Consider the following 15,753-nt stretch of genomic DNA (forward strand, 5'->3'; position numbering starts at 1 on the left):
TAGCAGGGTACATGGGATTTGTACCCTGGAGTATCCTGAGAGTTTCAATGGATATTCCTTAGTATCAGAGCACATCATGGTACAAATAACTATAGCTGCAAAATCCGGCATAGTCTTGTTCTTTTTTGCAGGTCTGCATCGTGGATTGAATTGTTGCTAGGGGGAGGTTCTTTTATAGTGCTGCGGTCAACGTGGTATAAGTCAGATATGCCACACCTACTCAGAGGATATGCACCCCATATATTCTCCTCTTAGGTGTGGTATATCCTATACTTAGTCATTTGTTATCGTCATTTGTCATATAATTATTGTATCTTACATACCAATGTTGCGGTTAATTATAATAATTATGTGATACGTACATGACTCCATTGCTAACAGAAAGAGAACATTACTACACTGACTCTGTCAGAACTATAATGTGCATTAATGTATATAATTATGTGTAACTAATTATTCAATAATAGCTAAAAGTTATGATTGATAAAATCAAAAAATGGTGCATGTACCCGGGTCTCGGCTCTAATACTGTCTATTTGCATTTAATTGTCTTGCATGAGCGTGTAATTCAACGAACATAGATGTCAACTATCTCAATGGGTGTGTCTTCATTGCTAATACCCTCATCACCACAAAGCCTCAACTCAATATTGTCTGTAGTTGGTTGAGGGAGTTGCTTGCAAAACCACGGTGGATTGTTGAACTCACAGCAAGTACTAGTACCCCCGCATCCCTGACCATCCCAGAGTGGATCATCAGGGTAGAAGGTATTATGAATAATGAGCTGTCGGCTTCCAGTTTCACAGAAGTAATCTTGACCAATGAAGGGAGGCACAACTCCAGTGTAGGGGAGGTTAGGTCTTGTGCAGGGACACGTATAATTATCGGATCGAGTTTCATCAAGTGCACTAGCAAATGTCCAGATGTGCTGACGAGGCGAGTGACCATGGGTTAGGCTCACACCATCAACGTAACCATCATCAATAGATAAATTTCTGTTAAAGAAATATGGAGCAAAAGCATCTGGAGTGCTACTTTGATATGCAATGATTCGACCACAAACTGTTGAATACTTTACCCCATACGTTGAATAAGTAGTGGACACACATCCCGGTGCATGTTTGCCACAAGTACGCAATGGTGGTTCTGTCCTGGTTACCAGTCTCAATCCCTCTGAGCAGTTTTGGTTAGGATCAGTCATGTCAAGGTTGGCTACCCTCATCCATCCTCCTGCAGTGTTGCAGCTACAGCTTGTTTGATTCATGTCACAATAGACCTGAACAGGAGAGCTAGTACTGTCAGTGGCAATCCAGTATTCTCCAGATGGTCGGTCTTGAGGGATGTCACTGCAAGAGCTTGCTGGGTTGTTGATTGTTCCAAGATAAAGTGGCTCCAGTTCTTCAAGAATAGACTGTATGTCGTTGAGATTTCTCAAAGTATACTTGTTTTGCTCGGAAATGTTGCTTGAAAGAGCTAGGATTGAATTGCTGAATTGACTGGATTGGTTGTTCAGTTTCTCGTTGGTAGACTGTACTTGCTTATTGGTACTGCTCAGCTGCTCAGAAAAGTTGTTTTGAAGGAGCAAAATTGCATCATTGAGTTGAGCTTGTAGGATTTGAATCTGTTAACTGGATTGGTTGTTTAGTTGCTCGTTTATGGACTGTACTTGCTTATTAGTACTGATCATTTGATTCTTCAACTCTATATTGGTGTACACCAGTACAGCCACAGCTACCAACAGAGACAGAACAAAAGCTACTATGACAAGAATTGCAAACCGTTTTTACCATTTTCATTTCTAGCCACTTCTTGCCTTATTCTCTTTGTGTTGCTTTTGTTGTCAATACTTTCGGTAGATTTATTAGTATCTCCAGCAGTATTATGCTTTATGTGTCCAGTGTTCTCAATGGTACTGTACTCATAATCTGTTTGGGTGAGACTTCTCTGGTTGATATTGTAGGCAGTGTTTTCCTGCAATGCAGTGGCTTGTGTTTCTCTTCCTTTGTTAACGTGCACAACATCGTAGGCAGTGTTTAGCTCCATAATTCACTGTTGCCACTGACTCAAAATAGAGAGGCTGTTACTCTACATAAAGACTTTGCTATGTGTTGTATACATCCTAGACAGCACTCGGTACATTAACCATAAATGATTTGTCTTTCCTTATATACAGTGTATGTCTTCAAATAGTTGATACAGGCTATGTTGAGAATTGTATGTGGGAGGCTGCCTATTTGTTTAACTAGGCGTATTGTTTGTGATGCATGGGCCGGCTATTAAATGGCCCTCGACCACTCATCACTACTCTCGCCAATATATGGCATATTTCACTCGTGCTCATACAAAAACTATTCTTGCTGTGCATCAGCGCATCAGTGCATGGCGTCGATTTTCATTTTTTATGTTTTATGGGGGGCACCAAATTAAAAAAGGGAGGGGCGAAGCCGCCAGGTGAGACAGTGCTTGTGCCGCCACGGGGTGGGTCCGGGAGGGGGATGTTATCTCTTCGACGCAACATTTTTTCTTTTTATGCTCTCAGAGACAGTTGTTAGATCAATTTTTATAAGTGATATAGTCTGCATGCATATGTATTACGGTCAGAACATACACACACACACAAACCGACACGCACATGCACCAATCACTCTACCCCTGCTGCGCACACACACGGGGTAATGATCAGTCTGCTCCAGCTTCCCTGTTTCTTACATTTCCCCTCCAAATTTGTCTAATTAATCCTTGTACGTATTTCATTCATCTGCATAATTAGGAGGCTGCATGCACATTCATTTTAGGGTGCTTAACTACGAATTTAGTAGTAGATTGTATTTAGGATGTGTTTCTCGTATTGCGCGTGTTATTTTCATGATTGTAATTATCTCTTCATCATAATTATTACTACAATGTTTTGTTGCGAGCTTTGCGCAAATTCTTACAAATCGCAAATTTTGTATTTGATGAATTACTTAATGTGTGTCAAGTGTCAAGATCATTATTATTGTATTTACTGTAGATTATTACAAGTACATGCATATTATCATCATTTGTCTTTTATCTTGCACGCAATTTTTGCGGTTGGAATAGCTATATAGAGTGGTAAAAGCGTGATAATTATAATATGTAGTACGTACGTAACTCCATTGCTAACAGAAAGAGAACGTTACTATATAAATTATACTGACTCTGTCAAAACTAAAATGTTCGTATTAATGATTAGTGTGTATAACTAATTATTATGCTAGCATGCCACACCAGATTAGATAAGCTTTAATTGAACGTGGTCTCGGCTCTAATACTGTCTAATTGTCTTAAGTGTGTAATTCAGCGTACATAGATCTCAACTAGCTCAATGGGTGTGTCTTCATTACTAATTCCCTCATCACTACAAATCCTCAACTCGATATCGTCTGTAGTTGGTTGAGGGAGTTGCTTGCAGAACCACGGTGGATGGTTGAACTCACAGCAAGTACTGGTACCCCCGCATCCCTGACCGTCCCAGACTGGATCATCAGGGTAGAAGATGCTAAATTTAAACGTTTGTCGGCTTCCAGTTTCACAGAAGTAATCTTGACCAATGAAGGGAGGTACAACTCCAGTGTAGAAGCGGCTAGGTCTTGTGCAGGGACATGCCCGTCTATCGAAAGCAGTTTCATCGATTGCATTAACAAATGTCCAGATGTGCTGACGAGGCGACTGACCATGGGTTAGGCTCACACCATCAACGTAAACATCATCAATAGATAAAGTTCTGTTATAGATATATGGAGTAAAAGCATCCGGAGTGCTATTTTGATATGCAATGATTCGACCACAAACTTTTGAATACTCCACTCCATATGTTGAATAAGTAGTGGAAGTACATCCTGCTGGTCCTTCCACTTGGCCACAAGTACGCAGTGGTGGTGTCGTCCTGGTTACCAGTCTAAATGTTTCTGGGCAGTTTTGATTGGGATCGGTCATGTCAAGATTGGCTACCCTCATCCATCCTCCTGCAGTGTTACAGCTACAGCTTGTTCGATTCATGTCACAGTAGACCTGAACAGGAGAGCTAGTACTGTCAGTGGCAATCCAATATTCACCAGATGGTCTGTCTTGAGTAATGTCACTACAAGAGCTAGCTGGGTTTCCTATTCTTGTTCCAGGATAGAATGCCATTGGACCTAACTCCGCAATAATGGACTGTACGTCATTGAGGTCTCGAATAATGATTTCATTTTGCTCAGAAATGTTACTTGAAAGAGCTAGGATTGAATTGCTGAGTTGACTGGATTGGTTGTTTAGTTGTTCGTTCATGGACTGTATTTGCTTATTGGTACTGATCATCTGGTTCTTCAACTCTATATTGGTGTACACCAGTGCTGCCACAGCTACCAACAGAGACAGAACAAAAGCTATGACGGCAAAAATTGCAAACCATTTTTTACCATATTTATTTTTAGCCACTTCTTGCCTTATTCTCTTTGTGTTGCTTTTGTTGTCCAAAACACTTTCAGTAGATTTAGTATCTGCAGCAGTATTATGCTCTATGTATCCAGTGATCTCAATGGTACTGTACTCATTATCTGTTTGGGTGAGACTTCTCTGGTTAACATTGTAGGCTATGTTTTCCTGCAATGCAGTGGCTTGTATTTCTCTTTCTCTTCTGTTGTTAGCGTGCACAACATCGTAGGCAGTGTTTAGTTCCATAATTCACTGTTGAAACTCTACCACTGGCTTGATATAGAGAGGCTGTTACTGTATATACAGACTTTTCTGTTACTATAATACTGCATGGATACATACTTTACTGTGTTCTATATACATTTCAGTGCAGCACTCGGTATACATTCCTTTCCATGCTTGACTAATTGCATGGTATTTCCGACCTCATCTTAAGTGTGCATGGGAAGCTGCCATTAAGAATTCTTAGCTAATTGAGTATTTGGGCGTATAGTCAATCTCATCTGATACATGATAGCGAGTGTGCATGGGAGGTGTGTGTGCATGTGTCTCAGTGTAGCAGGTGCTGCATGGGTTGGTTCCCAAGCTGACCTAGACCATATGCTAAGAAGACAAGATCATCAACAGTTCAAACATCATTGTAATCAGTCTCATGTATAGATGCACGCATGCATGAACTGCACATTATACCTGTCGTAGTATATACCATGTAATCAAAATTTATACCTGTCATAGTATACCATGTAATCAAATTTGTGCTGAAGACTGGATGGCGAGAAACTCATCCATATTAATATTAATCTAACATTTCTGTGGGGTTTAGGTGGATACTCCTATATAATTATAGGTCCTCACTTCTATAATGGTAATTTTTTTCTTGGCTGCAGGGATTCTTTTAGTTCTGTCCGTTGCACTATAGTATTATAGCTAACTGTTGTTTCCTCAATTCTTTACATTTCTTCACATTAATTACCTGATTATGTGATCATGTACCATCTGCTGTTGTAAGGATATTACGTTTTATGGCGGGGATTGGAGAAATGGATACTAATGTCTGATATCATTATATAGCAGTGTTCAAAGGGGGTTGCATTCCTCACATGCATGCATGCCTCCAAACATGTGTGTTCTGTCTGCATATAATTATGTGTGTGTTCCACTGTTTCCTCAAAATATGAAATTTAATCTCGTATATTGCCCTACATGTATGCATCTTCTGTTCAGTGGTTCAACTGCATGATAATTATGTTTCTCCTCACATATATTTAAGAAATCATGTATGCATGCATGGAATTGAGTATCACATGCACTGTTGCTAATGCACATTTGTCGTTATTCCGTAGTCATATTTAACAATTCATGCACACCTGTGACGTACATCCGTTATCTCTTAATTAGGGCCCAAATTATTCGATCAGCAGTTATCGAAATGAAAATGCACAGAGTGAGTACACAAAAGATGCACATAGGGAGCTGCTTCACAAAGGCCTGGGGAGTTGCCAATTGTGCTGCAGCACGATTACAGTGACCCAGGGCAACTTCAGGATGATTGAATGACTTTAAATTACGTTTCAAAAAGATTTAGCAGGCTGCTGGACTTCTCTGATTCTAGCCAACTCGTAACTCAGTTATATTTTGCTTGAGAAAACATAGATTCTCTTGATGCCTCTGAGCTACCCAAAAATGCTCGAATGAGCAGGTCATACTCCAGTCCTGTGAGTATTCCAAAGACGATTAACCCTTACCTCAAACTGTCCAGTCTCGTCCGTTAGTATAGCCAAGAGGAGCACTGTTGGGAAGAGGGTATATTTCAAGGGTATAAATGTTTGTGGTTTTTGCGGATTAGGCATGAACCGCGAACATTTATAACCGCGAATTTAATATTCCATGCATGCATGCTGCAAAAAAGGCGCTATTCCACGAAAATTAAATCCGCGAAAACCTTTCTAAAGGCACATCTGCGAAAATTTATACCCTCGAAATATACCCGCTATACGGTACGCTTTCTTAAGCGTGCACAGGTTACACGATTAGTGTTCTTTGTAGGGGATTGCTACAGGTGTTCATATCAATACAACTGCTATATTATTCAGTTCTACTCTTGGTTCTAGAGCTAGCTACATGCAGTGTGTAAAAATGAAAAAGTGTTCAGAGGATGTATATTTCCACAATCTCAATTGGTATGTCTTCATCTGGAAGAGGTTGATTAGCACAAAGTCTCAACTCGATATCGTCTGTAGTTGGTTGAGGGAGTTGCTTGCAGAACCACGGTGGATTGTTGAACTCACAGCAAGTACTGTTACTCCCGCATCCCTGACCATCCCAGAGTGGATCATTAGGGTAGAAGATACTAGCAATTTCCTGTCGGCTTCCAGTTTCACAGAAGTAATCTTTACCAATGAAGGGAGGTACAACTCCAGTGTAGGGGAGGTCAGGTCTTGTGCAGGGACATACCTCTGTATCAGAGCGAGTTTCATCGATTGCATTGATAAACGTCCAGATATGCTGACGAGGCGACTGTCCATGAGTTAGGCTCACACCATCAACGTAAACATCATCAATAGATAAAGATAAATGAAGAGCATCTGGAGAACCACTTTGATATCTAATGATTCGACCACAAACTTTTGAATACTCCACCCCATACGTCGAATAGGTAGTGGACACACATCCCGGTGCATGTCTGCCACAAGTACGCAATGGTGGTTCTTCCCTGGTTACCAGCATCAATTCCTCTGGGCAGTTTTGGTTGGGATCGGTCATATCCAGGTTGGCTACCCTCATCCATCCTCCTGTAGTGTTGCAGCTACAGCTTGTTCGATTCATGTCACAGTACACCTGAACAGGAGAGCTAGTACTGTCAGTGGTATTCCAGTATTCTCCAGATGGTCGGTCTTGAGGGATGTCTTTGCAAGAGCTTGCTGGGTTTCCTATTCTAGTTCCAGGATAGAATGCCATTGGACCTAAATCCGTAATAATGGACTGTACGCCATTGAGGTCTCGAATAATAATTTCATTTTGCCCGGAAATGTTACTTGAAAGAGCTAGGATTGAATTGCTGAGTTGACTGGATTGGTTGTTCAGTTGCTCGTTGGTAGACTGTACTTGCTTATTAGTACTGCTCAGCTGCTCAGAAAAGTTGTTTTGAAGGAGTAAAATTGAATGACTGAATTGAGCTTGTAGGATTTGAATCTGTTGACTGGATTGGTTGTTCAGTTGCTCGTTGGTAGACTTTACTTGCTTATTAGCACTGCTCAGCTGCTCAGAAAAGTTGTTTTGAAGGAGCAAAATTGAATGACTGAATTGAGCTTGTAGGATTTGAATCTGTTGACTGGATTGGTTGTTCAGTTGCTCGTTCATGGACTGTAATTGCTTATTGGTACTGATCATCTGGTTCTTCAACTCTATATTGGTGTACACCAGTGCTGCCACAGCTACCAACAGAGACAGAACAAAAGCTATGACGGCAAAAATTGCAAACCATTTTTTACCATATTCATTTTTAGCCACTTCTTGCCTTATTCTCTTTGTGTTGCTTTTGTTGTCCAGGACACTACTTTCGTTAGATTTAGTATCTCCAGCAGTATCATACGTTATGTATCCAGTGTTCTCAACGGTACTGTACTTATTATCTGTTTGGGTGAGACTTCTCTGGTTGATATTGTAGGCAGTGTTTTCCTGCAATGAAGTGGCTTGTGTTTCTCTTTCTCTTCTGTTGTTAGCGTGCACAATATATCGTAGGCAGTGTTTAGCTCCATCTTAATTCACTGTTGAAACTCTACCATGCATTGACTCGATATAGAGATGTTGTTACTCTACATAGTTATACAGACTTTGCTGTGTGTTGTATACATCCCAGACATGCAGCACTCGATCACATTGTTTGTCATTCCTCAGTTATACAGTGTATGTCTTCAAATAGCTGATACAGGCTGATATGTTGAGAATTGTATGTGGGAGGCTGCCTATTTGCTTAACTAGGCATATTGTTTGTGAATTAATTCATAGGCCGGGGATTCTTAGCTATTAACAATACACAGTAAAAACACATTCGTTACAGTAACATAAAACATGTTAAATAAAACTCATAGAAATGACATAAATTTCTGTCATTTAACACTAAAATACGATGATGTGTCTCATAAAACATAATTATGTGTTTTTGCTGTGTAGAGGTGAAAGAGGTGCATAACTGCTGATCGACCCAATTAATAAAAATAATTCCTAAACCATACATGCAAGCTAGAAGACACGGTCTTGCTAATGGAAGGGTTTGCCTTCGCTAACCAACAAGCGGAATTTCCCCAACCACAACTGAGCAGTTAGTACGTGATGATGCACTGTTATAACTAAAGAAAAAATTTGTTTGCAAATCCACGAATAAAAATCCAGAGAACGTGGCTAGAAGCCTATAGAAGCTGTTAGTTTTCATCGCATTGTGAGAAGTTACAGCTGGAACAGACACACATACACACACACTTACCGTATCCCTCGTGTGGCTACGCCTCAAGGCATAATTAGTGTATATAAAACTAATTATGGTAACCCTTTTATGTTATAGATAGTACATGGGCATGAAGTATCTATGTGTTATAGTGTCCCATATCACGAGGGCTTTGCCCGAGGGATAAGGGACACTATATAACCTTAGATCATGTTTGCCATAAATACTGCAATTTGATTGGCTAAAGGAAGTGTTCTATCCAACTTAGAAAATCATGTACTTATTAAGAAAATCGTGTACTTACTTAGAAAATCATGCACTTCACTTAGAAAATCATGTAGCAAAGATTAGATAAGAACATTCAAATCTGATTGGCTAAATACTCATGGTTGCTATGATCTAAAATACTTAGACACTGTTTAGGAAGTTTCCACATGATGTAGAAGTCCTCAGGGCTAGTAGAACCCTCACTGCATTCGGGATACTACAACCAGCCCTTTGGGCTTCTAAATCATGTAGAAACTTCCTAAACAGTGTCTAACTATTATATAGATACCGAATGCACATGTGCTAACTGATTTAGATTCCACTTTTCATTGGCTGCCTCAGGCAAGAAGTGTATCTATAAAAGCAGCAAGCCTTAGCAACAGCTTTATTTTTGAAAATGTCCTGTTCTGATAAGCTAGATGATTTCTGCTTCTCTGCTAAAAAACCTTTGCATTGGCCTTGCTTCAATATTAGAATGGACAAACTAGTGACTCCACCTTGTGCAGGAAGCGCTCTGCAACAAATGAGCCCAGCCTCCTCTTTTCTCTGCACTCAAGCTTCTAAGAGTCAGTAAACTGTTCAGATCTGTATGACTAGCTAGCAAGGAACAGCTTGTAGCAATGCTACAGTGCACTATCGTTCCCAAAAAGACACAGGAGTCTACTGAAGTAAACAATTTTGAAACATGGCTACAGGATAGAAACAGAAGTCAAGAGGACAAAGTTGACAAGTGCTACATGTAGAAGACATGCTTTCATGGTTGTGACAATGGACCCAGAACAGTTAAAATCATTGGCTCTTAGTGTTCCTCATAGAGACAAGAAAAGATACTGGTGAACCCTACCATTAACCCAGCAAACGCTATAGAAACTGGTAGTGAAAAAAAACTGAACAGCCATAGCTAATTTTCATGCATGCAGCTACAGATTTACTTATCATTTCTGTACATTCAAAAAATTATACTTGTACTTTATATACCCTCAAGCTTATAATTCCCTGGGAAACTATGAGATTATGGCTCATAATTCCCTGCTAAACACATACAAGTGGGATCTAAAAAATTGTAACACACATTAATTTCTATGTCTCGTCCTGCTATAGTGTCTATAATTGTTTTGAGCGTGCGATTCAACGGACGTACACATCAACTAGCTCAATGGGTGTGTCTTCATTGCTAATGCGCTCATCACCACAAAGCCTCAACTCAATATCATCTGTAGTTGGTTGAGGGAGTTGCTTGCAGAACCACGGTGGATTGTTGAACTCACAGCAAGCACTGGTACTCCCGCATTCCTGACCATCCCAGAGTGGATCATCAGGGTAAAAGGTATCACTAAATGCTCGTCGACTTCCAGTTTCACAGAAGTAATCTTGACCAATGAATGGAGGTACAACTCCATCCCAGGGGAGGTCAGGTCTTGTGCAGGGACATACCCGTCTATCGATTTGAGTTTCATCGACTGCATTCACAAATGTCCAGATGTGCTGACGAGGCGAGTTACCATGAGTTAGGCTCACGCCATCAACGTAAATATCATCAATAGATACCTTTCTGTTGAAGAAATATGGAGTGAAAGCATCCGGAGTGCTACTTTGATATGCAATGATTCGACCACAAACTTTTGAATACTCCACCCCATAAGTTGAATAGGTAGTAGACAGACATCCCAGTGCACGTTTTCCACAAGTACGCAGTGGTGGTGTCGTCCTGATTACCAGTCTAAATCCTTCTGGGCAGTTTTGGTTGGAATCGGTCATGTCAAGGTTGGCTACTCTCATCCATCCTCCTGCAGTGTTGCACCTACAACTTGTTCGAATCATGTCACAGTAGACCTGGACAGGAGAGCTAGTACTCTCAGTCACAATCCAGTATTCTCCTGATAGTCGGTCTTGAGAGATGTCACTGCAAGAGCTAGCTGGGTTGTTGATTGTTCCAAGATTAAATGGATCAATTGTGTTGGATTGGTTATTTAGTTGTTCCGTCATTGACTGATCCTCCTGGTTCTTCAACTCTATATTGGAGTACGCGAGTGCTGCCGCGAGTGCTGCCACAGCTGCTAACAGAGACAAAAAAACAAAAGCTAGGACGGAAAGGATTGCAAACCGCTTCTTAGTACATCCATTTTTAGTTAAGACTTGCCTTGTTCCACTATTTGTATTGCTCAGAACGTTGGAGGTAGAATTAGTTTCTGCTGTAAACACTTCTCTGTTTACTGCATAGGCTGTGTTAATTTTCGATGCAAATGTTTCTCTCCCATTGTTCTCAACCACAGTGTAGCCATTATCTTGGGTAGAATCGTTATTGTAAGCAGTGTTTCCTTGCAATGCAATGGCTTGTGTTTCTTTTGTGTTGTTAGCGTGCGCAACTTTGTAGGCAATGTTTACTTCCATAATTCACTGTTGAAACTCCACCAGACCACAGGCTTGAAATAGAGAGGCTGTTACTGTATTGAGGTGCTGGCCATTGCAATAGTTACAGGTTGTGTTATAAGAGAATTTGGTGACTTGCATGAGGATGATTCTACCACTTGCATAACCGTGTGCATTCATTTTGACACTTGACAAAACAGCAAAACACATTTTATTACATAATCAATACAACACTAAGCGTGCAGAGCTATTTTGTAACTAATTGTAAGCACAATTATACTACAACTGAGAAGAGGTCCGACATGCATGCTGAATCACTACAAATGCTAGTGCATTGACCTCAACATCATCACGTGACCGCATTGACATTAATGCACTGAATTTGTAGTGATTCATGCACGCATGTCGGACCTCCTAGCTCTGACTACAACTAGAGCACTAAAGTACAGAACCCTCGGCGCTAGTTGCATGCATGGGGCTGTATAAAATCCGATAATTTCATATAAGAGATGTCCTATATTGGTGGGAGGGGCTGCTGGATGCTGCACAATGTTCACTAGCAGTGGGGCAGGATGGGTACGACATTGAAAATGATGCATAATAATAGTATGCACACATGCTCAATTTAAATATTTATACTGTGAACCATTTCATTCATCATTTGTCAATTGCTAAAAAGTGAAAGGAAAAATAGATCTATGCATGCTACTCTCTTTCTGATGGTGCCAGTGTCCCAGTATCGCCAAGAGTTTATGATAGAGAGAGAGTATCGAACGTAGGCATACTGTACATCAGATGTATGCGGAGAGTAACGTGACTTCCTGTATCTGTCACAAGCTTGGAATTTGCACACTGACCAATCCAAGTGTGGGTGATGTCATCTATCAAGAAAGTAGATTACATCACCCACACTTGGATGGGTTGTAGATTACATCACCCACGCTTGGATTGGTCAGTGTGCAAATTCCAAGCTTGTAACAGATACAGGAAGTCACGTTACTCTCCGCATACATCTGATACACAGTATGCCTACGTTCGATACTCTCTCTCTATCATAAACTCTTGGTATCGCTTGATCATCTCCCCCCACCCTCTGCCTAGTACCTGGGAGCGAGATGCTCTATCCTCTCCATTAATTATTCCGTTTACTTAATCTAACAGTAAATTAATTACCGTACCGTACTTCCTTGCGTTGCTGTCCCGTTTTTACGCCAGCGTTTTAACAACCGTTTGAAAAATGCAACTGAAAGCTTATTCTGACGACTACTGTTATAGTACATGTATATCTAATTCTATCACGTATTGTATAGTGCATGCTAATTCTGCTGTTGGATAAAAGTATGATGTAAATACGATTGCGTATATATGTGACTACATTGCTAACAAAAAAGAAAATTACTGCATTAAAATAACCTGGCCATTCAACCATGGCATATTAGTGTCTATTCGCATTTAATTGTCTTGAGCGTGTGGTTCAACGAACGTACATCTCAACTAGCTTAAGGTGACATATTTTCATAGGTAGATTTGTTTGTGTTCACTGTTTAGCTCATTTTGATGGTATTAAATTCTGCTAATTCTTGTGTTCAAGTTGTGAAATTAATGTTATTATAACGTTTCTAATTACTAAAAAGTGGGTTTAATGAGATTCATTACAATTTCTAATTATCTGCGAGTACACATTTTTGCGATTTTGCTCTCATTCGCAGAAATAGCAGAAATTAATACTCGCAAAAATATGTCACCTTAAGGTAGCTCGATGGGTGCATGTGTCTTCATTACTAGTGCTCTCATCGCTACGAAGCAGGCAAATTTTTTACATAATTATGTGCTTTTTGAAACAATCTCGAAGCTTCGCAAACTTTTTTACTTAGTACTATAGCTGCAGGAGGGAGAAAAGAGCTGCAAAAAAGCTGAACTGTATATACAGCATCTAGATTTGTACTTCTGGAGTGTTTGGGCTTTGCCCGGTTTCTGCAATCCTTTTTAGCAACAATCAAGTCGATGATTTCCCACTTTTTTTGCACCTTTCCTGCCTATAGATTCCCAATAATTGCAGTCTATAATTATTATGCAGTAAATGTTGCATGCAAATGTTCAATTGTACAAAGTGCCTCCATCGAGGCATGCGCAACATTGTATAGGCAACGTTTGGATCCACTGTTGAAACTCTACCACTGACTTGAAATAGACAGGCTAATATACTGTCAACATGTGTTAGTTATTGCAGTTACAAGAGAATTGTGGGAGGCTTGTATGATGATTCTACCACTTGCATGTTTGTTTTGACCCCTTGAATGATGATTCTTTCATTTAGTCACTGTTCCTACTATATTTAGTTGTTTGACATAATTATTACATGTATATGGCAATGTTCGTACACAGAGTATGATGATTGGATATTGATTGCTTGTAGTAACATCTTCTCATTTGTTCTGGTTATAATTATTACAGCAATTGCAGCACTAAGGTCTGAGACTAGTCTTCTTAATATTGCCAAAACTTTGTCATAGTTTACTCAAATTACTTCTGTCTATCTATCTACCGTATATATAGCGGGTAAGTTCCGATTAGTTAGTTTGTGGATATTATTTTTGGGGTTGCTGTTTGTACTGCAGGTAAAGATAGTCAATAATCTCTTCAATCGTTTGTAAAATATTCACGTTCAGGGCTTTAACCACGAAAACAATGAACTTTTTGCCCCCCCCCCCCAAAAATATCCCGCTATTACGTAGAAGTGATAAGCTCCAAGCAGAAATAATGTAATGGCATACCATGGCCAGTTAACCACATAATTATATAATATATACAACATTAATGAAGTTGATGACAGGCCACTTTCAATTGTTTATTTTTAGTAAGTCATCTGATGCCAACCAGTTACTTACAGGTTTTATGTTATAAGAGTAGTGTGGTGTGAGAGCTAGGCTGCACATTACAGGGTGCTTATAAATAATAGTTAGACACTGTTTTGGAAGTGTCTATGGGCCTAATGGCACTGATTTAGTATCCCGAGCGTTTCTAAATCACATGGACATCGATAAAACAGTGTCTAGATACTAGTGCGCATGCGTAAACCACTTGACTACAATACAATTACTTGACAACGGAGTACTAGATATACTAAGTAAATTTGCAGATATACTAAGTCCCATAGTATACCTGCTCTGGCACTTTTCCCATGTACTTCCCATGTACTTCCCATGTAGATCTTATCAACTAGTGTCTAATTATAATTATGACTACAATTTGGAATCGAGAATTCTTGTAGACTATGTACTATGATTATAACATAATTATAGTTGATATTGTACTCTATGCAAGATGGTTTCTTGCTTATGCTTGCATGCGTCAGTTTGTATTTAATATGAGAAAACTATTCATGACAATATAAAAAGCATAATAATTAAAAATTAAACAAGTGGTGTTCTTGCATGGTTACTATTTTTTTAACTTGCGTTATGTTGAGTGTTTAATGTGTTCAATTTAAATACTTTCAGCGTATGTGCATCTCAACTAGCTCAATTAATGGGTGTGTTTTCATTAAATGTCCTCATTACCACAAATCCTCAACTCGATATCGTCTGTAGTTGGTTGAGGGAGTTGCTTGCAGAACCAAGGTGGATTGTTGAACTCAAAGCAAGTACTGTTACCCCCGCATCTCTGACCATCCCAGAGTGGATAATCAGAATAAAAGGTATCATAAGTAAAGAGCTGTCGGCTTCCAGTTTCACAGAAGTAGTCTTGACCGATGAAGGGAGGTACAAATCCAATGTATAGGGGAAGTCGGGACGTGTACAAGGACAAGCCTCGCCATCGGATCGGGTTTCATCGATTGCATTGACAAATGTCCAGATATGCTGACAAGGTGACTGTCCATGGGTTAGGCTCACACCATCAATGTAAACATCATCAATAGATAAAGCTCTGTTTTTGAAATATGGAGCAAAAGCATCTGGTGAACTGTTTTGAAATGCAATGATTCGACCACAAACCTTTGAATACTCCACCCCATAAGTTGAATAGGTAGTAGACATCCCAGTGCATGTTTGCCACAAGTACGCAATGGTGGTTTTCTGTTCTGGTTACCAGTCTCAATCCCTCTGGGCAATTTTGGTTGGGATCGGTCATATCCAGGTTGGCTACCCTCATCCATCCTCCTGCAGTGTTGCAGCTACAGCTTGCTCGATTCATGTCACAGTAGACCTGAACAGGAGAGCTAGTACTGTCAG

At 39.9% G+C, this 15,753-nt stretch overlaps 1 protein-coding gene across 1 annotated transcript; it reads right to left on the minus strand.

The window, feature by feature from the left end:
* Positions 1 to 3,102: 3,102 nt before the first annotated feature.
* Positions 3,103 to 8,283, minus strand: LOC135336348 (uncharacterized). The gene is made up of 3 exons (XM_064532111.1): positions 6,591 to 8,283; positions 6,186 to 6,229; positions 3,103 to 4,686 (listed from the first exon to the last, which is right to left on the minus strand). The coding sequence occupies exons 1-3, from the start codon at positions 7,828 to 7,830 to the stop codon at positions 3,322 to 3,324; spliced, it is 2,649 nt and encodes an 882-aa protein (XP_064388181.1). The 5' UTR covers positions 7,831 to 8,283; the 3' UTR covers positions 3,103 to 3,321.
* Positions 8,284 to 15,753: the final 7,470 nt, after the last annotated feature.

This window comes from Halichondria panicea, chromosome 5, assembly GCF_963675165.1.
Source record: "Halichondria panicea chromosome 5, odHalPani1.1, whole genome shotgun sequence".
NCBI lineage: Eukaryota > Metazoa > Porifera > Demospongiae > Suberitida > Halichondriidae > Halichondria > Halichondria panicea.